Raw genomic sequence first — 27,918 nt, forward strand, 5'->3', positions numbered from 1 at the left:
TTAAGTTCTATTGTCTTGAAATAGTTTTGGAGGTAAATATAATTATGCTAATAACTGAGATTTCCACTAAATGATCCAGATTCTTAGGACACACAAAATCCCCAGAAACAAATTCTTGGGCCAACACTATCAGAAGGAAAACAGGATAAATCTCAGATTGGTTCGTTATCATTCCTTGCTAGGATTGCTTTTGGAAGGGTAGACCAAAAGCTCCTTTTAGGTTTATTGGTGGATTTCAGAGACCCTCCTGGCCACCCTTAACAAAAACAGAGATTCGTGTAAACAGCACTTTAACGAATCCCGGGTATTATTTGTTTGGACTCAACAAGCTTAACTAGCCAGCCCTTCCTAGTTCCAAGCCTCAGCCTCCAGGAGTTCTGTAGGAAGTTCTACTTCATGTGTAGCCCAAAGGAGGGCCAGCCTGGGCTGCCTATAGACTTGGGTAGAGGCCCAGCGTGAAGTCCTGGCGCGGGAGGGCATTTCGGCCCTGAGATCACACCCACCCGGGTGTGCGCCTAGTGGGGTGTGTGGGGCGCGCGCGGAGTGTGCGCGCGTGTGTACGTGTGGCGAGGTGTGCGCCAAAGGGGTGGGGAGAGGGGGAGAGAGGAGGGCTTCGAGGTGAAGCCAGACCGGAGGGAGGTCACCCCGCTCCGGCCTCTCTCCCCGACCCCCCCACCCTGCCCGGGGGGGACCCGGCGGCCACAGGCCCCGCGACCCTCAGACCAGCGCCCAGCCCGGCCACACCGAACCCGCAGCTGGGACTGACCATGGCGCGGAACTGACGGCCAGCCGCCTTTCCCGGGACTCCTCCGCTCCGCCCCGCCCAGCCCCGGGCTCGAGGGGAGCGCGGCACCGCCCCAACCTGCATGTGGGGCGGGCACCCCCGTGCCCGGAGCCAGCGGCCCCCGGCGCCCCCGAGGCGGTGCCTGGCCGCTGCCGGAGGACCGGGAGGAGGAGCGGCAGGCCGGGCCGGGCTCCGCACGCGCCGCGGCCCGGGAGCACGGGCTCCCCGGAGGGAGCTTGGGGCGTCCCGGCCCCGGAGGAGGGACCCGGAAGCAGAAGCGGAGCCGCGAGTGGAGCCGAGCCGCTGCCCCCGCTGCCCGCCGGCGCCGGCTGGGGGTCCCGGCGGCTGGATGGGCAGCGGCGGCGCGGGCCGCGGCCGGCGATGGGCGAGGAGCAGAGCACGGTGAGCGGCGGCGGCGGCGGGCCCCAGGAGGCGCGGGTCCCGGACCGGGGCGCGGCGGGCTACCCCGAGCCCCCGAGGCCGCGGGGGGACAGCGCCGGGGCTCCGGGGCCAAGCGCTGCCTCGGCCGATCGGAGCGGCGGCCGCGGAGGCGGCTGCGGAAGCGACTCCGGCCGCGCGGCCACCACCGCCCCCGAGCCCGCCGGCAGCCGCGGGGCGGCGGGGTGGCAGAAGAGCCCAGCACCTGGGCAGCACGCTGGACTGGAGCTCACCGGGCCCCTCGACCCCCAGACTTTGCAACTGCAGCTGGAGCGGGAGGAAGAGGAGGAGGAGGAAGAAGACGAGGAGGAGGAAGCTGGGCACCGAGAAGAGGGAGGGGGTGCGCTGCAGGAGGCGCCGCCCGGAGAGGACCCTGAGCCCAGGACCCGAATGGGGGCCTCCGACGGACGGGTCCTGGACATGCTGGGTCCGCGGCGCCCGCCCTCCCAGAGACAAGTCTTCTGCTCCGTGTACTGCGTGGAGAGCGACCTGCCTCGGCTCCCCTCCTCCGAGCAGCCCTCGCCGCCCGCCTCCCCACCCCGGGCGCCCCCGGTGCCCAACCCCTCCAGCCCTCCATCTTCCTTCCCTGGCTCCCAGCTGTCCCTTCCAGCCGACCCCCTCTCCCCCGACGGCGGCAGCATCGAGCTGGAGTTCTACCTGGCTCCGGAGCCTTTCTCCGTGCCCAGCCTGTTAGGAGCTCCACCCTACTCTGGCCTGGGCGGGGTAGGGGATCCCTATGCGCCCCTCATGGTGCTGATGTGCCGGGTGTGCCTGGAAGACAAGCCCATCAAGCCCCTGCCCTGCTGCAAGAAGGCCGTGTGTGAGGAGTGCCTCAAAATCTACCTGAGCTCCCAGGTAAGATCGCTCCCTCCATTCCAAGTCACTAGCCTGGATGAGGTTCCCAGTCCCAGCACCCCCTGCCCTCAGACGAGGTGACAGCCATCTGCACTTAGGATCTTTTCTCAGTTTCTCACATCTCTTTGGATGTTGCTCAAGTGTTTTTGTTCTCTCTAGTGTACTTGACTGGAATTCAACTCTGAGCTTCAGATTAGGGTTGGTAGTTGGAGAAGGAAACAAAGTATACGGCGGATCTGCCCTACGCTGATTTCTTCTCTCAGATATTGCATGCAAGAGCTGGCTCAGAGGAGGCGGCCCCAGAAACTGCCACATGGGCCTTGGCATCCCAGAAACTAACAGACAGTGGGCAGATTTATGGAACTGGCGAAGAGGAAGCTTGGAATTCATGTTTCAGGCCCTTGATCCCTGAATTTTAGATTTCTTCCCTTTCTATATTGCAGAAAAGTATAAATTAATTAAACAAAATTTCTCTGGCATTTGCTCACTTTTCGGTTTTGTTTTCCCTCTTCTTTTTCCACAGTCAAATTAAAGTGCTTTTCTCCTCTGGAGTTTTCAGCCAACACTGTACTTTATTTCCTTAAGAGAAACAAAACAGAGCAAAGGGAGGGCTAAGGGGTTTAACTAAACCAGCATTGGTGGAACTTTCCTCCTCACCACCCTCCCGTTTCAGAGCTAGTTGTTTTTTTTCTTGGAAAGCTTGAGAAACAGAGCAACTTTACTTAACTGATTGTGATTACATTCTTCTAGCACTTTTCAGTCTGCAGTGTTTCTGCCAGTGTTTTTGCACAATCCGTAATGCCCTTTGATCCCATGTCTTGATTGTTTTAGGCCTATTCATCTTTCAAAACCCTGTCTGTTCAGGTGCCAGCTCTTCTGTGAAGCCTTACCTCATCCTCCAGGCCCCTCCTTGTATACTTTCAAAGTGCTTCTCCATATCTTACGCTTACTAAGTTGTTCCTTTACGTGTCTGTTTGCCTGGCTAGGCTGTCTGGACAATGTCTCATTAGAGTTCCGAATCTGATAGTTTCATGTTCCTTTCAAATAATGATGTTGAACACTAGCAGAAGTGAACGGAATCGGACTCCACACAGTTCCTTTATGTTTTGTAGCTTATCCCGTGCTTTCCTCTAGACTGAAAGTGGGTATTGTCCCGAACTGAAAATGCAAATGGAAACTTAGGAGAATGGAATGTTACACAAACAGTAACTTGGCCCAAATGGCTGAGATTTTCAAAACGACTGTGGGAGTCCATCATGTCTCTCTCTTTCAGACTTTATCCACAAACAGATACTTAAACAGGAGGAATGTCTACTGCTTGTTGTGATTGTTTCTATGACATCACCACCAAACATCCATGTGCAAAGCCCTGCGGTGGGATGCAGATATTCTCAAAATATGGGCCTTGCTCCAGAGACACTGTGAGAGCAAATGTGCGTACAGCAACAATGTAAACCAGCATATAATGAAATGCCAGGTTGTACTTAACCGTTAAATGCTGAATACAGTATGTTTAAAAGTTCATTGAAGATACTCATCATGAGTTGAGTATTATTCCTTAAGAGTTTGATTTTTTTTAAGTGGAACTTTCCTCAGTCTTTTCTTCTTCTTCTTCTTCTTTTTTTTTTTTTAGCTGCTGTAAGTTAACAAGTAAGTTAGTTTTAGGAAGCTGATGTTTTTGTGGATAATAGAGAAGAGAATAAAATGCAATGGTGTATAGCAAAGGGAGTGGCCATTATCACGTGTACCCCTGAACCTCCTTTGAAGTGAAGATTATCTCCAGTATTTATAACAAGTATGTGTGGTCCTTACCTTCTCCCAAAGCATGTGATGGAAATTTCAACAGAGAAAAATACACAATATTTAAAATAGCAAGCAACAGACATTGAGTCAGGAATGCTAGGCATGCTTTCACTTCAGGGCTTCTGTACTGACTCCTAGAATATCACTCTGCCTTGTCCCCTTTGCTTGCTCTGTCCACTCCTTCTCTCTTTTAGGATTATATTCATATGTTACCCCTTTATGACCTTTGTTGATTATCCTTTCTGAAATTGGGACTTACCCCACATTCCCTGTGTCTCTTCTTGGTTTTTATGGTTCCTTAGTGAATTAAGTGGAGTGAAGATAGGAGTTTTTGCATGATTTGTTCACTGCTGTACCTTTAACACCTAGGGTATTGCCCTGAATATACTTTGATATAATTTGATACTTACTTGCAAAGAAGCTGAGATTGTCCCAAAAACAAACCAAGGCTGGGAAAATGTTACTTTTAGCTTGGGCACTAAATTCTCCTCTGAACTGATTGATATTTGAAACAAAAGGCTTAAGTAGACAAGAAATGCATTTGCTAAGTTTGCTATAAAACTTAGAATTAAAAGGGTTTAAGCTTTTACATAAACTCGGTCCTTTTTTGGTGAAAAGTATGGGCTTGCGGATGTAATATTTCTGATCTCACTGTTAAGTCTGAGGTAATTTCAACCTTATGTCAAAGGTCTGGGTTTCTCTGTCAGTTAAGCTCTCTGTGCCTTAATTTCCTCATCAGTGAAATATCATTACAGATCATGTTCTGTATTAACTCACAGTGCCAGAGCAAAACAATATCTAACTAATAGCTGTTTTACTTCTTTATCAAACCAAATTAAGGTACATAATGAATGCTTTCTTTCTCATTTTAGTTTTCTTTTTCTTTTTTGAGAAAAGGAAATGTAGCAAGCATTTACTTTCAGGGCTCTTGTGATCTTTTGAGAGAAAAAAAAGATATACTTAAAGATCTATTAGTGACTTTTCTGACCAGTCTTTTGAGTTTGTGCCACATGCTACGTACATTACTGAATATAGTTTAAGAAAATAAAAGTGTCTATTAAGTATTTTATGCAAACATTAAAAATACATACTAAATGTGAGCTAGAATATTGCCTAGTTTAGTGAACATTCTTCTGAAAGGAAATGCTGGGTTCTTTGAAAGAAGACATGAACTTATAACATAGGAATGTAGATTTTTTTAGATGATATGTCTCTTTCCAGTGATGACAGCGACTGGCTATATGGCAAAGGATAATGGGTGGGTATTGGTAGTATTTCAGAACAGACCAGCTTATGTGGTGACTTAAATACATTCATGCTGTTTTATTTTTCAAAGCATAATCAACCTCAAGTTGTAGCGAGTGGGAGTAGGGGAAGTTTTCTCAGTGAAATGATGTTTCATTGTAGTTGGAACCATGTGGTTTCTGGTTGCCATGCAAAAGGATGAACTGGGAGATAAGAACTCCTTGTCTCCACATTAGGTGTTGATTTAGAGGTTACAGTGCAGCAAAACAGAGATAGTGAAAGTTGTGCTGGTATATATTGTCTGTGTGTGTGTATATGTGTGTGTGTGAATGTGTGTGTGTATATGTATGTGTGTGTGTGTGTGTGTATATATATATATATATATATATATATATATATATAAAATCATCACCATGCATTCATTTTAGAAGTGCATTTCCCAGTGACCTATGCATGAGTAAGGCTGACAGAGTCAGTCTCAGCAGTGCCTGCAGATTTCTGTAGGGTTGAGAGCTCTCCTCAATGTTGACCTTCTCAGCTAGTTTGACCTCTATCACATTCTCCTAGGAAGAAAGACTACCTCTTGCCTTCCTGGCTCATTTCAGAAATTTTCCATAAAAGCCTTTCCTTTATGATTTTTGTTTCAAATAAGACAATGTGTCATCGGTATGAAATATTAATATTTAGTACTTGGGATAAAGAGAGAATTCAGCATATATACTGAAAAGCTTGTTAAAGGTAGCAGCTGTTCTGGCTTTCACCACGTTACTTAAAAGTGCTAGGGATTGGCAGATGCATCGACTTGGAATATACACACCTGTCCAATGAGTATTAATAGTGACAAGCAACACATTTCTTCTACACATTGTGAGCAAAACAGCTGCTCAATGGTGATGTCCTAAGATGACTGTAGTCCCTTTAAAATCAGTGACCTGGGGGCAAAAGTGGAAATATCCTGATTGCTAAATTCTCAATTGTCCAGATCTTCAAGGGTAGAAGGGTAGCCTAAAAGATTTTTTTCCCCGTTAGACCTTAAAGCAATCTGAATATTTTCAGAAACCATTGTGTTCACAAAAAAGTTTGAATTCCATTGTGTTCACACAGGTGAATTTATAGAACCTACCATGCTAGGGGTTATTAGTGGTCCTAAAAGCATGAAAAGCAATGTAAGCCAGAAGTCCTATTTTGAAATAACAGTACAGATTTTTTTAATATTGAGAATGAAGGCATGTATACATTTGTGTGTAAAGTTTATATCTGTGTGTCTGTGAACATGCATGTATGTATGTCTTTTGCATTTATTTTCACAACTTACTAACCCATGAGCTTATTTTCCTTTTTATCTTCTCTCCTTCACTTTTCATTAATAACTTTTGTTTCTTCCTTTCTTTTTGGAAATTGATGTGAACTGCCATTTGATTTCTGTGAAGGAACCAAGGGCAGCAGGACATGGAACTCCTGCTGCCAAATCCTACCCTTCCTTTCCAGTCCTCTGGAGATGAGGCTACAGAGAGGAACCCTGCATTCTCCTCCATATCTAAAAGATGTCTAATGGCATTACAAACACTGCTCACTGAGACATCCACTGTTACCTGTGATTATTTTTCTTTCTTGGACTAGAGCTCAGCTTTTATATTCAAATGCTCTTCCTTAGTGCTGATAGAATAGACATAAAAAAGATCATTAGAGCTTGAACGCTCATGTTTTTATTGCAATAGACAATGTAGATAGATAGCTAGGGGGAAATTTCCATGTTAATACAAGTATTAGGAATGACCTCAAGAATATATTACACATACTCTTCATAGCCTTCTTGTCAGAGAGAGAGAGAGAGAGGAGAGAGAGACAGAGAGACAGAGAGTGCGTGTAATATATATATATATAATATTTGCATTACATACATATATTTAAGTTTTCAAAAAATCACCTGTTGATCTCTTTTTTTTCTCTTCTGCTCTGTGGTAGGTTTTTAATAAAATAGTTCTGGGATAGCAGCTCATCCTTTATTAACCATCCTACTATTCTCCTATTTTGTTCAATCCAAAGTAATAAATATTTCCATTACTTATTTGCTATACATACATATATATATATATATATATATATATATATATATATATGTTTCAGAGTGCTGTCTTGTTTTTGGAAATAAGGCATTTCTCTCTGTCTGTCTCTCTGTCTCTGTCTCTGTCTCTCTGTATCTGTCTCTCTGTCTCTGTCCCTCTCCTGTTTCTCTCTTTGTGTTGGTCCTGTGGCTTGACCTCAGAACCTGGGTGCTGTCCCTGAGCTTTTGTGCTCGATTCTAGCGCTCTACCACCTAAGACACAGCTCCATTTTTGGCTTTTGATGGTTAATCAAAGTCTCACAGACTTTCCTGCCTAGGCTGACTTTGAGCCATGATCCTTACATCTTAGCCTCCTCAGTAGCTAAGATTACAAGTGTGAACCATTAAGTGCCTGGTTAGAAATCAGTTATTTCTAAATATCTTGTTCTTTTCAAAATATTTATTACCTTAAAAGAAAACAGAATTATTGCTACATTTATTTTGGATTCTTCAAAGTAGTATACAGATCTTTAAAGCTATAATTCTTTTCCTTTTTTGTAAAGTATTGGAGCCAGGGACTTAAATATGCTAAGCACATGCTACACTGCCAACTACTGAAGTTATGCTTCTTGTTTATTTTGCTAAAAATCACTTTTTCATGAATTTTATGTAATAAACTAAAATGAAATTTCTCAAATTAAGTTTCTTTAAGCCTCTACAAGAAAACAACTCCACTGTGTATTATTCCATTTACCTAAATAATTTTGGAATAATCATAGTTGAATTTGTACATAATAAAAATAGTAAAAATAGCTGTTTATTGGCTGTTTATATTCTAAGCATTTGTGCATAATTCACTACTTAATTGCAATTGACTTATAAATTGAAACTATATAACAGGCACTATGGTAGGTATTGGAAATAAAAAGAATTAAAATAAGCAAAACTCTTGGCTTTATGGGATTTGTGTGGTAGGCCATGAAGGAGCAAGTAGATAACAACACATTGTTTAGTATATTAGCTATAGTAAGTACTGGAGAGAAAGAGAAATGGGGGAAGGGTGATAAGATGTACTAAAGAAGGTGTTGTACTTGCTGTAATTATAGTTTGGGGGCACAGTTATTATGGAAGACTTTTTTTACAAGGCTTTTTTACTTAAGCCCTTTATGATTTCAGTGACAGAACAAACCACGTGGATATCTAGGACAGTAGCCTTCCAGATACAGAAGACTACATGAGGGTGTTGCAGGAGCAGTAGATGTGGTAAGAAGATAATGGCAGAAGGAATGGATAAAGCTGGTGAGACAGGTAGTTAAAGATGTAAAGAGTATTCATTTAGCCGGGCATAAGGCTTCATGACTGTAATCCCAACACTCTAAGCTCATGGAGATGACGTAGGAGTATCATGAGTTCAAGGCCAGCCTGGGTGGCAGAGTGAGTTCTCCGCCAACTTGTGTTATATAGTCAACAAAATAACAAAAACCAGCCGGCCAAACAAAAAAATAGAATTTACCTTTCCTCTAAGTGCGAAGGGAAAATACAAAAAAGTTTTCAACAGAAAGTAGCCAGATACAACAGTCCCTTTAACAAAATTATTCTGTCTCTGAGGAGTGAGATGGAAGCAAAAAGATACATAAAAATAAATAAATCAGAAAGCTGTAGCAATATTCCAAATGAGAAATTGCCTAAGACTTGTTTGAAGGTGTATATATGGTTGAACTGTTTGCATTCTGAACGTAATTATGAAGATAAAGCTGACAGAATTTGCAATAATTGGATATGGAATGAGAGAAAGAGAACTAAAGATGGCAGGTTTTGAACTAAAGCAATTTGAAAACTAGAGTTGCCGTTTAATAAGATGAGGAACACTGTAAGAGACCTAGATTTAGAGGAAAGAATTTGAAATGCTAAGTTTGAAATTATGTTTCAGCATTCATGAAGGGCAGTTTCTGGCATTCCAAAGAGCAATCTAAGTATCAAATTTGGATGAAGTGAGAATGAGGATCAATGGAAGGTTGAGTCTGAGACTATTAGTGTGCACAGATGTGGGTGGAGTTTAGGAGTTGTAAGAGAACCAGCAGAGAATAGGGAAGAAGGTCAATTAGTCCAGAGAAATACTGAGATAAAACGCTTACCCAGAAACAAAGGCAGTGTTTTAAAAGGGAAAGAATAATCTGTGCCTAATGATTTTGAGTTTTAGCTGCTTGAGTCTCATCTTGACTATTGGTTTTCCTAACAAGGGGATTGTTGGTAATTGTAAACCAAATTGGTTTAACGATTAGAGTAAGTTCAAGAGAACAAGAAAATAATGTTTTTTGTGTTATAGATAGTAGAATGAGAAGCAAAGTTAGAGAGGTGCTTAATAGCCTGTTCAGGAATCACAAAGCCAGGAGATGCCAAAAGTGAAATTTAATTTAGATTCCTTTAGTTTAAAATCCATAGCTCTTTTATATTTTTTTACTATCTTTCATACAAGATGATGACTTTTAAGTTAATTCCTATACTCTGTAAAATTACATCTTCTAACCCAAGAAAGAGAAGAATACTTAACTACATGTTTGGAGGAAGTAGAAGACTCTTGTCCAAACTTAAATCTAGAGAAAGGTTTTTGCCAAAACTCAGCCTCATCTCCATGTAATAAAAGCTATGATTTGACTAACTCTTAGGTTAGTCTTAGCTCTTGTTTTCTTCCTAACTTTTTGGTCATTACTTGTTTCCACTTGAGATTTCTCTTATTTTATCATCTCTTTATGTTGATATCCTGTCTTAAGATCTACTCTTTTTTTTGTACATTTTTTATTGTAAAAATGCTGTACAGAGGGGTTACAGTTACATGAGCAAGGTAATGAGTACATTTCCTATTGAGCATTGCTGCCTCCTCTGTTTTCCCCCTACCATCCCTTCCCTCCCACCTCCACATCTTACCCCTACCTCCCCCACCGAAGTTGTAAAGTTCATTTCCAACATAGTGTTTTGTACATCTCATTGTTACAATGGGCCAACCTGTATCCTTATTTAAGCACTTTGTTTTTTTCTTTCTCTTCCCCTCCCCGAATTAGAGAAGTGTATATACAAGAAGCAGGGCACCGATATCAAATATAGTGAAAATAGGGGTTATACCGTGGGGGAGGAACATACAAAGCAAAAAAAAAAAAAAAAAATCACATGCTACATAATAAATACATTAGAAACAATAGCAAGCAAGGAAAAAGATATTCTTGTCCCTATCTTGGGGTTCATTTTGCTTAACATCATCTTATATGGTCATATGTACATATGACATATGCACATAGCCTTTTCTGCTTGTCCTACACATGTACTAGTTATAGCAAATAAGGGAAACCATGGGACCTATGTTTCTTTGGGCCTCGCTTGCTCACTTAAAATAATTTTTTCCAAGTCTTATTTCCTAACAAATGGGGCAATGTCATTCTTTCTGATGGAGGTATAGAATTCCATTGTATATATGGAGATATATATATATATATATATATCACATTTATATATATATATATATCACATATATATATATATATATATATATATATCACATTTTCTTGATCCATTCATCTACTGAGGGGTATCTGGGTTGGTTCCATATCTTAGCTATGGTAAATAATGCTTCAATAAACAGTTGGTAGCCTTAGTATGGCCTTGTTTGTGATCGTTTGGGTAAATGCCCAATAGTGGGACTGCTGGGTCATAGGGGAGCTCTATGTGGAGTCTTTTGAGGAACCTCCATACTGCTTTCCAAAGTTTACACTCCCACCAACAATGCGGTAAGGTTCCCTTCTGACCACATCCCCTCCAGCATCTGTTGTTATTACAGTTCTTGATTATAGCCATTCTAACTGGGGTGAGATGTAATCTCAATGTTGTTTTGATTGCATTTCTTTTATGGCTAGAGAGCTTGAGCATTTCTTCATGTGTCTATTGACCATTCTTTTTTTTATTACTTTAAATTTAATTTTATTTGTGAACATACTGTACAGAGGGGCTACAATTACATGGGCAGGATAATGCGTACATTTCTTACCAAGCATTGCAGCCTCCTCCTTTGTTTACCCTTCACCTCCCTTCCCAGCCTCCCCCCTCCCCCATCCCAATCCTTCTCCTTCCCCCACCTTTCCCCTCCTCCCCCCTACCCCCCCCCCCCCCCCCCGCACCGACGTTGTAGGAAAAACTTGGAAAAAATTATATTAAGTGAAGTAAGCCAGGCCCAAAGAAACATAGGTCCCATGGTTTCCCTTATTTGCAATATCTAGTATCTGTATGAGTCAAGCGGAAAAGGTCAGATAATATGATGTCAGGAAAATGAACCCTTAGATATGTATTTTAAGGTTTTTTTCTTTCATGCATGTGTTTCTAACGCATTTATAAGATTATCTCTTTGTTGCTTTGTATGTCCCTCCCCCACAGTATAACCCCTGCTTTCACTATATTTGATGTCAGTATAACTTGTGGAGGAGATGGGGAAAAACCAGTTGTTTAAGGATACAGGTGGACCTGTTGCAACAATGAGAAGTACAAGTTGTCATGTCCAAAACCAGCTTTATTGACCATTCTTATTTCCTCTTCAGAGAAGTTTCTCTTTAAGTCTTTATCACTTATTTGTTGGGCAGTTGTTTCTTTGAGGATTTGTTGTTGGGGGATTTAATTTTTTGAATTCCAAGTATATTTTAGATATGAGACCCTTGTCCAGTGTATGGCTAGTGAAGATCTTCCCCCAATCCATGGGCTTTCTATTGATCTTGCTAGCTATGTCCTTTGCCATGCAGAAGCTCTGCAGCTTCATGCAAATTAAGATCTAATTCTTAATTTCACAACTCTTAGTGGAACCATTTCATCTGCCCCATGTTTATCTTCACCCTATTGCTCTCTTTGCCTTTAAAATACACTTAAAAATAATACTAAAGATTGACATCTGGGCCTATATTTGCTAGGCAGGCACTCTACACTTTAGCTATAACCCAAGCCTTCTCCTTGTCTTTAGTACCACACAGCTATCTCTGTGTGGTATATATGTGTTCTAGTTTGATGTCCTACTTTTAGTCACCTTAAAATTCTCAAAACTAATTCCCATTTTTAATCTCTTCTTTTTCACATTTGCAGAGCTTTCCCCATCCTTTTGGATTTCTAGTTTCCATCATTGTACCCAGATTAGTAACTTGGGAGGAGGGAGTATTCATTGTGTATTTCCTTTTTCTCACTTCCCACCATTTAATCCTTTCAATTCTGTGTCCTAAAAATAAGTAAATAGGTAGATGGAGACACACAGAGAGAGAGAGAGAGAGAGAGAGAGAGAGAGCGAGAGAGAGAGAGAGAGAGAGAGCAAGTGAGCATGCACGAGAGAGACAGAGACAGACAGAGAGAGAATTTAAAAACACAAGCATTCTTCTCCACCTTTCTCTATTTCTGCTTTCTCTGTTTCCTTATTTGAGCCACCAACAGTTTCTTCCTAGGTTTTGAAAATGACTTCTGACTTGAGTATCTCTAGTCGGTTCCCCTACCCCAAAGCTGGAAAGCTCTTTATAAAATGCAATACCATTCTTGACACCCTTCTTAGCTTTTCAATGTCTGCCTCTTGCTTTTACAGAATGTGAACATTATAACAGTTTACATGATCTAATTCCTATATGCTTATTCAAGACTTGTTTCTCATCAGCAGTTTATAACCATATTAAACTTTTGCTCTTTGAACACCTCATGATGCTCTTAATTATGTTAATTAGTAAGCCCTTCTGTCTTAGGGAAATCTTCTTTATTTCCTTGCTACAGCAACTTTCTTTGCCTCTTTCATACCCATTCATTATTTACTATCAGGTTGGACATTCTGTATTAATTCTCCTTGATGTTCTGTATCATTTTTTTTTGGTCAGTCATGGGGCTTGAACTCTGTGCCTGGACACTGTCCCGCAGCTCTTCAGCTTAAGGCTGGTGCTCTACCACTTGAGCCATAGCACCACTTTCGGTTTTATGGTGGTTTATTGGAGATAAGAGTCCTACAGAATTTCCTGCCCGGTCTGGCTTTGAATTGTGATCCTCAGATCTCAGCCTCCTGAGTAGCTAGGATTACAGGTGTACACCACCGGTGCCTAGCTTGATGCATTCTTCCTATTTTCTTCAATAACCCCCTTTACCTGAGATTATCAAACCATATATGAATTGTGCTGTAATAGTCTACTTACTGCTGTAATGTTATTTTCTGTGGGCCTGGCCCAAGTGGTGGAATGCTTGCCTATCAAGTACAAGCCTCAGACTTTAAAATCAGTATTAGCAAAAACTTTATACTTCAGTGAATTAATGTTGCCTTTCCCTTCTCTGTGCTTCCATACAAAGCTTATACATGTAAACATCTTACTTATCTTTTCATTTTTCACCGATCTTCTAGCTTTTTGTGTGTTCTAATATAGAATGAGACTAATTTATTCTGTAACTAATTAATATATCAAGGATGATGTCAATATATAAACTATTGGAATTAGTGCTATGGTTTTGATCTTAAAAGACCTATGACAGTCCATGTGTTGAAGGCTTAGTTCCTAGCCTGTGGCACAATTAGAGAGTGATAGAAGCTTTAGAAAGTGGTGTCTAGTAGGAAGCTACATCATCAGGAATAGGTTCTTGAAGCAGATATTGAGACCTTGTTACCTCCTATCTCATCTCCTTCACTTTCTGCCTACCATGAAGTGAGCACTTCACTGTGCTCTGCTGCTGTAAGACAGTGTGTCACCAGAAGCGTACAGCAGCAGCCACAAATACTATGGACTGACACTTCTGAAAGCCTGAGCCCAAATAAACCTATGCTCCCTTTTTTTTTGGGGGGGGGGGGAGGTGTCTGGTCGTGGGGCCTGAACTCTGGGTCTGGGCGCTGTCCCTCAGCTCTTCAGCTCAAGGCTAGCGCTCTACTTGAGCCACAGTGCCACTTCCGGCATTGTTCTTTTTGTTTATGTGGTGCTGAGGAATCGAACCCAGGGCCTCAGGCATGCAAGGCAAGCGCTCTACCACTGAGCCACCTTCCCAGCCCACCTATGCTCCTTATAATGTGATTATCTTAGCCATTTTGTGACAACAGCTGAAAGCTAAGATAGCCAAAGTTATCCTTTGAAGTAAAAATTACAATACTTCATTATTTTTCCTAAAAACATGTAATAAGTTCACATTGCTTTAAATGTTGATTTCAGTTCCTAGCATTGCCAGTAATATTTGGTCTCTGTGATCCTCTTCAGTCCAAAACTGTTTTTTCCAGCCATAGCATCTTTCTAGTGATTAATTCCCTTCAAAATCTCAGTCTAACTGTAGTCTTCAATTTGACTCAGACCTGTTGTTAATGCTCTTCAAGTACTCTTTATTCCATCAGCATGGTTTAAGTCTTTCTTGTAATTATATGTTTGCATGAAAATTGATGTTTGATTCTGTGATATCTGTGGCCCACACGTCCATATTGTCCTGACTGCTTTAATAACTAGCACCTAGTACAGATCCCAGAATGGAGTATTTGTTCAATAAATATTTGCTAAAGATTGAGAGAATGATCAAATAAATTACACTATGTTTAGGTTAGTAGGAAAAGTAAGGTAAATATTTCAATCTGAACTTCTGAAATCTTGTTCAACAATATATTTAAATTTTGAATGTAATGAAATATCACAGCCAGTCTTTATCCTAGAACATCCTGCCTATAACTATGGCATTGCTTTTTTGATTATAACCTTGTGCTAGTACCCTGTCTCTTGCTAGAAAAATTCCTCCAAGAACCTAGGGGCTTAAGATGACCATTTTATTTTGACCATGACATTTTGAGTTAGGAATTTGGGAAGGGCTCAGCTGGCTAGTTCCCACTTTGGGGACTCTCATGAATTTGTAGTCAGATGTTGAGCTCACTCACTGGGCTGGCAGCTGATGCTGGTTGTTGTCAGTGAGCTCAGCTGTGGCTGTCTACCAGAGTGCCTGCCTGTGGCCTAGCCAGCATGGAACTCTAGGGCATCAGAGTTGGAGACAGGCCTCTTTCAGAGCCAGTGTCACAACTACAAGGAAACTGCATGATCTTTACTGCCCTAACTTGAAAGTCTCTCATCATTTCTTTATTAAAGTCATCATAAGCCTGCTCTGGTTCAAGGGAAAAGAATGTTGACCCCACCTTGGTGGGGGGGGAGGATGAGGAGAGGCTTTGTGAAAGGATTTTGAGCCATATTTTAAAAACTAAAGCACAATTTCATACAAAAGTCAGGAATGTTGTGAATTTAGGTTATAAAGCTTTTCGTATTATTGTATAAGTTTATTTTAGTGTTATATTCTTGTATTTTATCTTTGAATAATTTAATAATAAGGGTTCACTTAGTTTTCAACAAGCCTTGTATAGAAGATACTTTATTATTAAATATTTTAGATTCTGTCATTGTAACTGAACTATGTCAAGGTTTGGGTTAGGTTCTGAATTTTCTCATTAGTAGCACATAAATTTATTCTCTGTAGAGAATAATTTCTGCTTCAGTGTATTTGAAAATTTTAAGACTATTTTTCTGGATTAAAAGAATACACCAGATTTGTTTTTAGCGCAAATATATTTTATTCAGAAAGAATATTTTATTTAATGATATTTGAGAATTAATCATCCCAGACAATCTTTGTTAAACTGTCCTGCTCTTGGATTTTTATTGTTCATGATAGTCTAGTTCGTGTGGGTGATTTTATTGTTTGATTAGTGTGTTCTTGACTGGGTAATTGCTTAAATTTCCAGAAGTCTACGTGTTATACTCAGAAATTTCTTCCTGATTACGGATCTTTATATCCTGCAGTGGGAAAGGATATATTACTTTTATCAGGTGGCCTTCCTCTCTCTCCTCCCCCTCAGGTAACTAAATTCTGGGCTTATTCATTCATGTGAATGACTAATCCTTTTTTAAATCCTCCTAAGCTATTTCCCTCAATAATATTCTCCACTGTAAGATGCAGAAGCTAATTATAGGCTCCCTTGCAAATTACTTCCTTTTTTGTGGTGTTCTTTCTTGCCATATTCCCTCACATGATCATGGCCCATAGTTGGTGTTCATGAGCTCTGAGTTCTGCATGGCAAATTCAAGACCACAGCTACCGCCCTCCCCACCAATACATGTTGGTTACCAAACATTTTAAAACAGCTGAGGTAAAAAGGCATTTTTCTAATATTTAGAGTTTAGTTAATTATTAGTTTATGCCTGTCTAAGTAGGGCTGTTGTGTAAAATCAGAAGTGACTTTGATGTGGCCAGATTCCGTGTACTTCTTTTTTCATGTGGATGTAGGAGAGGTGAATTTCAAGTCTTCTGCCAGAGATACCTTTGGTGGGAAATGACACTTCAAACTCCCAGTGTTTGCATTTAACTCTCCTACTCGAACTTGTTTTATCCCTGTTACCACTGTGTTATCATTTCTCCTCAAGATTTTTTTTCTGAAATGCTTGGAAAATAATAAGATCCTAAAAGTAAAGAATGGAATTTTGTGTGTTTTTAATATACTCTGCTTCAAGGTTCTATATTGTTAGCATAAGAATATTCACTGATCTTAAATTTGAAAATGTCTAAGAAAACCCATCGGTTCGAATCAATCAAAACTGGTATCTGTAGGATTTGCTTTTGTTGTTATTCTGCATGTGTGTGTCATATTGTCAGTAAGCTTGACTCTTAGGATAAAAGAAGGGATTAGCAAAAAATGCTTGGAAGGAAAACACTGAAAGGGTAGTAATTTTTACCTGGTACTTGGGTTGTATTTGTCCAACTGATGGTTTTCAGAGAAATTTTAACCCACTTGTTTAAAAATTAAAACTCATCACTTTCTGTTAAGTTTTAAGAGCAGTTGATGTAAGTGAATTAGCTGAATTTCAGCAACAGCTTTCTCATAACTGAGAGGCGAGGTATAAAAGTGTAATGATTGGCCAGGTGCCGGTGGCTCACACCTATGATCCTAGCTACTCAGGAGGCTGAGATCTGAGGATTGCGGTTCAAAGCCAGCCCTGGTAGGAAAGTCTGTGAGACTCTTATCTGCAATTAACCACCAGAAAACTGGAGGTGGCACTGTCTCAAGTGGTAGAGTGCTCGCCTTGAGCTGAAGAGCTGAGGGATAGCGCACAGGCGGAGTTGAAGTCCCACGAGCGACAAAAAAAAAAAAGTGTAATGATTTAGCAAACATAGGCAGTGATGCGCTGCTTGCATCTGTCTATGTGAAGTGTCTTTTCAGGTATAAAAGTTGTTAAAACAAAAAATTATATTAAGTGAAGTAAGCCAGGCCCAAAGAAACATAGGTCCCATGGTTTCCCTTATTTGCAATAACTAGTATATGTCTGAGTCAAGTAGAAAAGGTCAGATAAGTTGATGTTAGGGGAATGAACCCTAAGATATGTATTCAAATGGTTTTTTTCTTTCATGCGATTGTTTCTAACACATTTATAAAATTATTTCTTTGTTGCTTTGTATGTCCCTCCCCCACAGTATAACCCCTGCTTTCACTGTATTTGATGTCGGTATAATTTGTGGAGGGGAAGGGGAAAAGCAAATCGTTTAAATAGGGATACAGGTAGACCCATTGCAACAATGAGATGTACAAGTCATTATGTCGAAAACGAACTTTACAACTTTGGTGGGGGGGAAGGATTAGGTGGGGGGATAGGGGGAGGATGGGAAGGGATGGGAAGGGGAAACAAAGGAGGAGGCTACAATGCTTGTAAGAAATGTACTCATGGCGGGGCGCTGGTGGCTCACGCCTGTAATCCTAGCTACTCAGGAGGCTGAGATCTGAGGATCGCGGTTCAAAGCCAGCCCGGGTAGGAAAGACCGTGAGACTCCTATTTCCAATAAACCACCAGAAAACCGGAAGTGGCGCTGTAGCTCAAGTGGTAGAGTGCTCGCCTTGAGCTGAAGAGCTGAGGGACAGCACTCAGGCCCAGAGTTCAAGCCCCACAACCGACAAAAAAAGAAAAAAAAGAAATGTACTCATTATCTTGCCCATGTAATTGTAACCCCTCTGTACAGTATTTTCACAATTAAAAAAAAGTTGTTAAAACAGAATATAGACTTTACAGTCATGAAAGGTTATACAAGAATCTTTAAAAATAATGTAGTTAGTTCTCTGGCATTGCTTTAAAGTGATTGGCAATCAAAATGTTTGTATATCCTTAATTAATAAAAATTATAATTAAGATGTGAACAAAATCTCTGGAACTTTTAGATTGTTCCCGTTTTAATATCCTTTTGACTTAATGTATTCTAGCTGGATTGGATAGAATCCTGCTGGTTTGTTCAAGACACTAATGAGTGCAAGGTCAAGCAGGCAGTCTCCTCACAGACTAGTGATTTACACAGTCGTAGTATACAGTGTCGGCTTTTAATCATAATACTGTAGCTGAGACAAGGAACAGGAATTGCTATCAGTCTTATCACCTCTTCTGGGAAAGCAAGTTTAAGTACATGTTGAATAGGTGCTTATTGAATTGCAGAGCTTTCTATGTAGAAGAATCTATTTACAACGGCCAAGACTTTTTTTCTTTCATTGAAGATGTCTTAGAGAATCTGTTGTCAAGTACATTGTTGGTTCAAGGAAATCAAAAGAGATGGGTAGCTAAAGTATTCTCACTCTATTAAAATATTTACTGGCTCAGCACCAGGCCAATAACTATGAAAGGAAATGAGTATCCTTAAAGAGAAGTCCATCTCCCACCTCAGAAAAGTTAAAGCTTTAGCAGGTGAAAAGCAAGCTTTCCAGATAAAGCTTAGTGAAGAATGTACTTGACTAAATTGTATGATGCAGACTTAAAGTGGTTCTAGAAGAGAAAGCTATGATTTTAGGAGTAGAAAAATTAGAACATGGCTCTTATTTGAGAAGTGGTAGCTGTGCCAGGTGCTGATAGCACATGCCTGTAATCCTAGCTATCAGGAGACTGAGAGCTGGAAGATCAAGGTTTGATTCCAATCCAGGCCGAAAAGAAAAGACAAGAAAAAAGAATTGTGATCATCAAAAAAATCATACACCGCAATCAAACAGGATTCATTTCAGGAATGCAAAGGTGCTTCAATATATGCAAATCAATTAATATAATTCATCACATCAACAAGAGCAAGGATAAGAACCACATGGTTATCTCAATACATACAGAAAAAGCATTTGACAAGATCCAACACCCCTTTATAATGAAGGTTCTGGAAAATATAGGAATCCAGGGAACATTCCTTAATACAATAAAGGCTGTATATGACAAATGTACAGCCAGCATTATACTTAATGGTGAAAAACTAAAGCCATTTCCTCTTAACTCAGGAAAGAGACAAGGATGTCCACTCTCTCCACTTCTCTTCAATCTAGTATTAGAATGCCTAGCTACAGCAATAAGACAAGATGCAAACATAAAAGGGATCCAAATAGGGAAAGATGAAGTAAAACTCTCCCTCTTTGCAGATGACATGATCTTGTATTTAAAGAATCCCATGGACTCCACTCCCAAATTACTTAAGCTGATTCCAAACTGGCAAAGTAGCAGGGTATAAAAATAACCCTCAAATTCAATGGTTTTTCTGTATGCCAACAATGAGAAAAGCGTGGCTGAAATCAGGAAAGCAACTCCATAATAGCCCCACAAAAAATAAAATACCTAGGAATTGACTTAACCAAAGAAGTGAAGGACCTCTATGATGAAAACTTCAAAAACCTGAAAAAGGAAATCAAAACAGAACTTAGAAAATGCAAAACCTCCCTTGCTCCTGGATTGGAAAGATCAACATCATGAAAATGGCAATACTTCCCAAGGCTATGTACAAATTCAATGTGATACCTATCAATATTCCAACCTCATTCTTCAAGGAAATAGAAGAGGCAGTCCAAAAATTCATAAAGAACAATAAAAGACTCCGAAGAGCAATAACGATCCTTAATAGAAAGAACAGTGCTGGAGGAATATCAATAACAAATTTCAAACTCTACTACAAAGCCATAGTAATAAAACAGCTTGGTTCTGGCACAAGAACAGACCTCAGGACCAATGGATTAAAATTGAAAACCCAGAAATGAACCCACAGCCATCTAATCTTCGATAAGGGAACTAAAAAATAGAATGGACGAAAGACAGCCTCTTCAGTAAATGGTGCTGGCAAAATTGGTTAATCACTTGTACAAAACTAAAGGTAGATCCTTATATATCACCCTGCACCGGAATCAACTCCAAAAGACCTTGGAGTCAAAGCAGACACTCTGAAAACATTACAGGATGGAATAGGAGAAACCCTAGGTCTCCTTGGCACAGGCTGAAATTTCTTAAAAGAGACCCAGAAACACAACAAATCAAAGAAAGGTTGGACAAATGGGATTGCATGAAGTTGCAGAGTTTCTGCATGGCAAAGGACATAGCTAACAAGATCAATAGAAAGCCCACAGATTGGGAGAAGATCTTCACTAGCCATACAATGGACAAGGGGCTCATATCTAAAATATACCTGGAACTCAAAAATTAAATTCCCCAACAACAAATCCTCAAAGAAACAAACAACTGCCCAAGAAATAAGTGGGCTAAAGACTTAAAGAGAAACTTCTCTGAAGAGGAAAGAAGGATGGCCAATAGACACATGAAGAAATGTTCAACCTCCCTAGCCATAAAAGAAATGCAAATCAAAACAACATTGAGATACCACCTCACCCCACTTAGAATGGCTGTAATCAAGAACTCTAATAACAACAGATGCTGCAGGGGATGTGGACAGAAGGGAACCCTACTGCGTTGTTGGTGGGAGTGTAAACTTGTCCAACCACTTTGGAAAGCAGTATGGATGTTCCTCAAAAGACTCCACATAGAGCTCCCCTATGACCCAGCAATCCAGCTTTTGGGCATTTACCCAAACGATCACAAACATGACCATACTAAATCTACCAGCACAACTATGTTTATTGCAGCATTATCTACCATAGCTAAGATATGGGACTAACCCAGATGGCCCTCAGTAGATGAATGTATCAACAAAATGTGGTATATATACACAATGGAATTCTATGCCTCCATCAGAAAGAATGACATTGCCCCATTTGTTAGGAAATGGAAAGACTTGGAAAAAATTATATTAAATGAAGTCAAAGAAACATATGTCCCATGGTTTCCCTTATTTGCAATTAGTATATGTCTGAGACAAACAGATGCGGTCAGATAAGTTGATGCTAGGTGAAATGAACCCCAAGATAAGGACTCAAATGTTTTTTCTTTCTTGTGATTGTTTCTAACATATTTATAAGATGATTTCTTTGTTGCTTTTTATGTCCTTCCCCCATGGTATAACTCCTGTTTTCACTGTATTTGATGTCAGTATAATTTGTGGAGGGGAAGGAAAAAAAACAAATTGTTTAAATAAAGATACAGGTGGACCCATTGCAACAATGAGATGTACAAGACATTATGTGGAAAAATGAACTTTACAACTTTGGCCTGGGGGTGGGGAAAGGTAGGAAAAAGGGGAGCAGGGGTGGGAGGAGATGGGAAGGGATAGGAAGGGGAAACAAAGGAGGAGGCAGCAATGCTCATATACTCATTACCTTGCCCATGTAATTGTAACCCCTCTGTATGCTATTTTCACACATATACAAAAAACACAAAAGACAAAAGAATTGTGATTAACCAGCAAAATGCTGGACTGTTGATGTAGCTCAAGTAGAACACCAGCCATGACCAAGAAGAGATGAGGCCTAAGTTCAAGCCCTAGTACAAGTGTGGGTACAAGTACACACACACACACACACACACACACACACACACACACACACACACACACACACACACACACACACACAGTGTTTGTTGCTATATAGGGAAGGTAGGAGAAAGGGGTTAAAGCCAGTGGAGCAAGCATACTTACACACTTTGACATACTTGTATAAATACAGAGGGCCTGCAGGAAATTCATTAGGTAGAAAGGGCTCCAATTGCCATAGTAGAAGATATGGGTGCAGAGGTGAGTGCTGAATGGCGAGAGCAGGAGTCAGTAGAACTGAGATCTCAGCACTGAGCTGAGCTGTGAGGGAGGTATCTAGTGTGCAAAGCTTAAAGTGGGCACACATGATAGTTTTCTAGAGCTCAAGGGAGGCAGTGTGGCTACAAAGGGAGACAAGAGGAGAGGAGATGGTTGCTGGAGATCGCTCTGGGTTAGGCTATCGAGGTCCTCAGTGGAATTATACTTTATTCCAGTTGTGATGACTTGTTGGGCATTTTGGTAGAACTGTGAAATGATTATTTGTGCTTATATAACATCCTGCCTTTTGTGTGGAGAATGAACTGTGTTTAGCGGCCAGTGGCAGGAACAGAAGAGAGGGAATGGCTGGGAGAGTTTTGTCAGACCAGTACAGAGGTGGAAGTGTTTTGTACAAGCATAGAAACGTTGGAGATCATCTGTCTCATGTACAGAGGTGGAAGTGTTTTGCACAAGCATAGAACCATTGGAGATCATCTGTCTCATGTTCTATCAATCACTGGATTTCTGGCCTCTATAAAGGTGTCCTGCCAAACCCACAGCACTTGTTGCCAAAAGGCCTTAAGGCGTTTTGTTTTTGTTTTTGCTTTTTGTTTTGTCATTTGTGGGGCTTGAACTCAGCCTGGGCGCTGTCCCTGAGCTCTTCAGCTCAAAGCAAGCACTCTACCACTTGAGTCACAGCGCCACTTCCAGTTTTATGGTGGTTTATTGTAGAGAAGAATCTCACAGACTTTCCTGGTTGGGCTGGCTTTGAATCCTCAGATCTCAGCCTCCTGAGTAGCTAGGATTACAGATGTGAGCCAACAGTGCCCAGCAAGCCTTAAGTTATGCAGCACCTTGAGCCAACTTCAGGCTTTCAAGCAACATAGTTTACTTCAGTTTGATTCCTTCTCTGATTTTAACTGGGATGGCTTTGTGTTTGGATTTTTATGTTTGTTTAGTAATTGTTTTGTTTTAGAGACACTGACCAAAGTCACTGACCAAAACATAGAAATATCATTTGAAAAGATGTTTGTTATCTTATAGATACGTTCTCTGCTTTCTCATTATTTTTGCAAGCTCTTCATTCTTTTCTCATTTTGATGCTCAACAGGTTTGCCTTCATCCACACATGAAATCAATAGGAGCGCCCATCTTCCCATACTAAAGGTCTCACAGGCCAACCTTCAGTTCTGAGAAGATGCTATTAGAAGTTGCTCCTAATTCTGGTGTGTGTTGTCCTTGTTTTGTTCAATTGTTTCAGCAACTGAAACTGTCACATCACAGTTAAATCCTATTTATTCATATTCCTCTTTCTTTTCTAATTCTCTATAACTATTCTCTTCTGGTTATGCTTTCTCTACCTTCAAAGGTAAAAGCCTTGGGATCACACCTCAATCAGATAAAGGCTGCTTTATTTTGATTCTAGCTGTCCTTTTCTTTGCTTTTAGTAAACATCCAGCAATGAAGTAGCTAGCTATGTGAGCAAAGATTTGCTTTGTTGGTTTTATACTGAGTTACTGAATTGTCTCTCCCTTTATACTTAAGTTTAGTTCACAGACTCCTAAAGTATGTTCTCTTTTCACGTATTCTGTGTTGCTCATAAAACCAATAATGTTTCCGTTAAAGTGACTATTGCTTTTTTTTGAGTTTGTGAGAAAACATTTTATCTTTCATCCAGTGCTGTATGTTGTTTAGATTTTAGAAGAATATAAACATGTACACTTGTCTCATGATCAGTTTCTGAGTTTTCTCTATAACCCCTTCCACTGGAAATAAAGTAATTTAAGGAGTGTGTTGAGCAAATTTAAAGTATTTTCAAATTAGTGTGATCATCTATACGGAGTGTGTAGGAGTACTTTAATGTCTTAAATGTTTATTAAATAAGTGAGAAAAATTAAAGTAACAAAATTGTGACCTTGTACTTTATGTTTAGAATATTTATGAAATTTGTACTATCTCATTTCAGTTCTTTGCAAGGAATTTAATTATTTTTCTATACTAATCATCTCATCAAGAATCAACTCATTTCTAAATGAATTCAGTGCTTGATAAAAATTTTATTCTGTGAGTGGACTCAGTTCTTGTATTTCAATGGTTTAACAAAAAAATTTCTTCAAATCACTCATTTTTACTGACAAATTCAAAATACTTCATGAAGCAATAGAAGATACTTTTCCATGTTTATTCTACTTTATAGATAGAGTACTCTGAACTCAGGGCCCCACACTCACTTGGCTTGCTTGCTCAGCTGGAGATCTACCACTTGAGAAGGAGTAGCTAGGTAATGTCAGCCACTAGTGCCCAGCTAAACAAATAGACACATGGACAAGCTCAGGAGCCATTAGCTGGGATACGGGGGAAGAACAGCTGTTAAGTAGGCAACCATATGGGTTTGACACATATTACTACTTAGAGCTCTGGGGTTTTTTTGTATGTGTATGTGTGTGTACTACTAGGGTTTAAAGTCAAGGCCTTATGCATCTAGGCATGTACTGTTACTGCTGAGCCTATATGATGAGATGAAGTCAAGTGAATGACCTCAGTGCTGGAACTTAATGTTAGGTCAATACATAAGGCTAACTTGAACATCATCAACAGTTGATCTTATAATCAAGAGGACTAATACTTGGTTATCATATTGGTTGTATACATAGGGGAATATAAGTATTGCAGATATGTTGGTTGAAATGTTTATTCATATCCTCGACAAGGCAGAGCAAGACAACAGAGGATTTTATCCTGCTGCTCAAAACAGCACACAATTTAAAACATGAATGACTTATTCTGAGAATTTCCTCGTTTAATATTTCAGATAAGGGTTGATTATAAGTAATTAAAAACAAGGGAAAAAATTCATAGGTAAGGATGGACGGACTATATTTCTTATTCAACTGCCCCTCCACATAAAAGGAAAGACAGAGATTGGATGGGTTGGTATCATGGTCTGTTTGTACTGCTATGAAATGGCTGAGGCTAGATTATTTACAAATAACCATTTTTTTCCTCACAGTTCTAGAGGTTGCAAAGTTCATTAACCAATAGGTTCAATGGCCGGGTGCTGGTGGCTCACACCTGTAATCCTAGCTACTCAGAAGGCTGAGATCTGAGGATCACGGTTCAAAGCCAGCCCAGGCAGAAAAGACCTTGAGACTCCTATCTCCAATAAACCACCAGAAAACCAGAAGTGGCACTGTAGCTCAAGTGGTAGAGCGCTTTTTGAGCTGAAGAGCTGAGGGACAGCACCCAGGCCGAGTTCAAGCCCCATGACCGACCAAAAAAAAAAAAAAAAAAGGTCAGTGTTGGTCAGGGCTTTTTCTCTGTTTCTAATATGGCATCTTTGCACGCTGTGGCCTCCAGAGAGGTAGGCTGCTATGACCAGCCTAGTAAGGAATGGAACAGTCATATTTGACAGTAAAGCCCTTGCTTTGTTTCATGCAGGGCACACACTACCTCCTAGAGACCTCATCTCTTTATAGTGTCACATTAGTAATTAAGTTTCAGTAGGAGAGTTGGAGACATTTAAACCATAACTTCCTTTGTTTCTTTGTTTCTTCCTTTCTTTTTACTGGTACCAAGACTTGAACTCAGGGAGCCTTACATTCACTGACTGGCTTATTTCAGTAGCTTTCATTCTACCACTTTTCCAGATCAGCTTTTTGCTGGTTATTCTGAAAATGGGGTCCAGCAGACTTTGCTGTTCAAACTGGCATCCATCTTATTTATCAAATCTTTGTTTTGTTTTGTTTTGCTTTCTTTCCTATCATGGGGCTTAAACTCTGGGCTTTGGCCTATCCTTCAGCTCTTCAGCTCAAGGTGAGCGCTCTACTGCTGAGCCACAGCGCCACTTCCGGTTTTCTAGTGGTTTTTATTGGAGATAAGAGTCTCACGGACTTTCGTGTCCAGGCTGGCTTTGAACCACGATCCTCAGATCTCAGCCTCCTGAGTAGTTAGGATTACAGGCACGAGCCACCGGCGCCTGATTTATTTACCAAATCTTCTGAGTAGCTCAGATTATATGCATGAGACACTTCCCAGCTTGCTGTCATGGTTTCTGTTTAACTACACTGTAGCCCTAGTCAATTAAATACAAGAAAATAAAATGGAAAGACTTAAAGTTTGAAGAAAATAAGTGGACATTATTTCTAACAGATATACTACACTAGTATATAGAGCTAAACTATTCAAATCATTGGGAGTTTTATAGATTTACTGGATATAAGGCAATAGAACTCTTATTGAACTATTTATTACCAGAGACACAGAAAAAGATAGCATGTTCCAGATGTTCCTAGAAATGAATCTAATGCTATACAAGGCATCCACAGAGAAAATGATTCATAAAGGAGGGAAATTAAAAAAAAAGAAATTCAGATCTCTCTGAAATAATAGATATAACCTGGTGAATAGGAAAATAAAAGATTCTAAAAGTGACAGTTTTTCTGAATTAATATATAAGCTTAGTATATATGTGTTATAGAGTAAACCCCAAGATTAACAAATAAAGCTGTATAAGCAGATAGGGAACATTTTCTAAATATCACAATATGTTTTGGATAAAGATCATTATATTTGGGCTACTATAACAAAAAGTCGTGGAGATGGGAAGGCAGGGATGATAGGGGAAAAACAAAGGAGGAGGTAACAATGCTTGATAGGAAATGTACTCATTACCTTGCTCATGTAACTGTAACCCCCCTGTATGGTATTTTCACAATAAAGAAACTTATTTAAAAAAAGAACAATTTAGGCTAGGTAACTTACCAGCAACAGAAATGTATTACTCACACATCTGGAGACAGAAATTTAAGATCAAGATGGAAAGAGATTTCGTATCTGGTTCAGGTCTTTTCCTTATGGACTGTGCCTTGGATATGGCCTCATGTGGCAGAAAGAATAGTCTCCCTCAAGCCTTTGTTATAAGGGTTTAAATCCTACTCATGAAGGCTCATCCTCTCTCTTCCCAAAGGTCCCACCTGTCAGTGCTATTGCCCTTGGGAACTAGGCCTCAACATGAACATTCAGACCACAACAATTATGGAGAACATACAGAAGGTGCCTTCTCTATGCAACAGTCCCTCGCCAGATACCGTGTCTCCTAACATTTTTATCGTAGACCTTCTTACTGTAGAACTATAAGAAATCAGTGTCCATTTTTAGGGTCAGATGTGGTGGTGAATGTCTGTATTGCTAGCTATCCAGGAAGCAGAAGTGAGAGGATCACAGTCCAAGACTTAACCTGATCAAAAGCAAGACCTAATCTAAAAATAAACTTAGAGCAAAAAGGGGTTTGATGCCAAGTAGATTATTTACCTAGCAAGCAACACTCCAAGTTCAAACCCTAGTACTGACCGCCCTACCGCCCCACAAAAAGAAATAAATACACATTGTCTAAAAATTGAGTATCCAAGGCATTTTGCTGTAGAATTCCAAACAGACTAATAGAGATACTTTTTTATCTTTTTAAAGTATATTAAATGCTTAGATGTACTCTTGTAAAATCAGGGCCATGAACATTTTTTTTCAACATTTCTTTTAACTCTAGTGTTCATTAGTCATTGTTCTCATATTACATCTGTTCTGACAGATAACCTTGGTTCATTTTGTAAGCAAGCTAGCATTTTTTTTTTTACCAGATAGCACACATTTATAAATTACAGTGTTTAGTATCATGGTAGAGATGGTGGAATTTACTCATCCTCTCAGGTCTGCTGCTATACAATCCTATTTGTTATCAAAGGCTCTGGAAATCTCTGAAGGAAGTTGCTGATGGCAAACTATAAGGATTCATCATGTTTTT

At 40.2% G+C, this 27,918-nt stretch overlaps 1 protein-coding gene across 1 annotated transcript in view; it reads left to right on the plus strand.

The window, feature by feature from the left end:
• Positions 1 to 1,133: 1,133 nt before the first annotated feature.
• Rnf217 (ring finger protein 217) overlaps positions 1,134 to 27,918 on the plus strand; it is a 124,620-nt gene continuing 97,835 nt past the window's right edge. Inside the window, exon 1 of the mRNA XM_042698095.1 lies at positions 1,134 to 2,077. Coding sequence (XP_042554029.1) covers positions 1,166 to 2,077 — 912 coding nt within the window. The 5' untranslated portion in view covers positions 1,134 to 1,165. The remainder of the gene's footprint in view (positions 2,078 to 27,918) is intronic.

Source organism: Dipodomys spectabilis, unplaced genomic scaffold (assembly GCF_019054845.1).
Source record: "Dipodomys spectabilis isolate Male_0828 unplaced genomic scaffold, ASM1905484v1 ptg000001l, whole genome shotgun sequence".
Lineage (NCBI taxonomy): Eukaryota > Metazoa > Chordata > Mammalia > Rodentia > Heteromyidae > Dipodomys > Dipodomys spectabilis.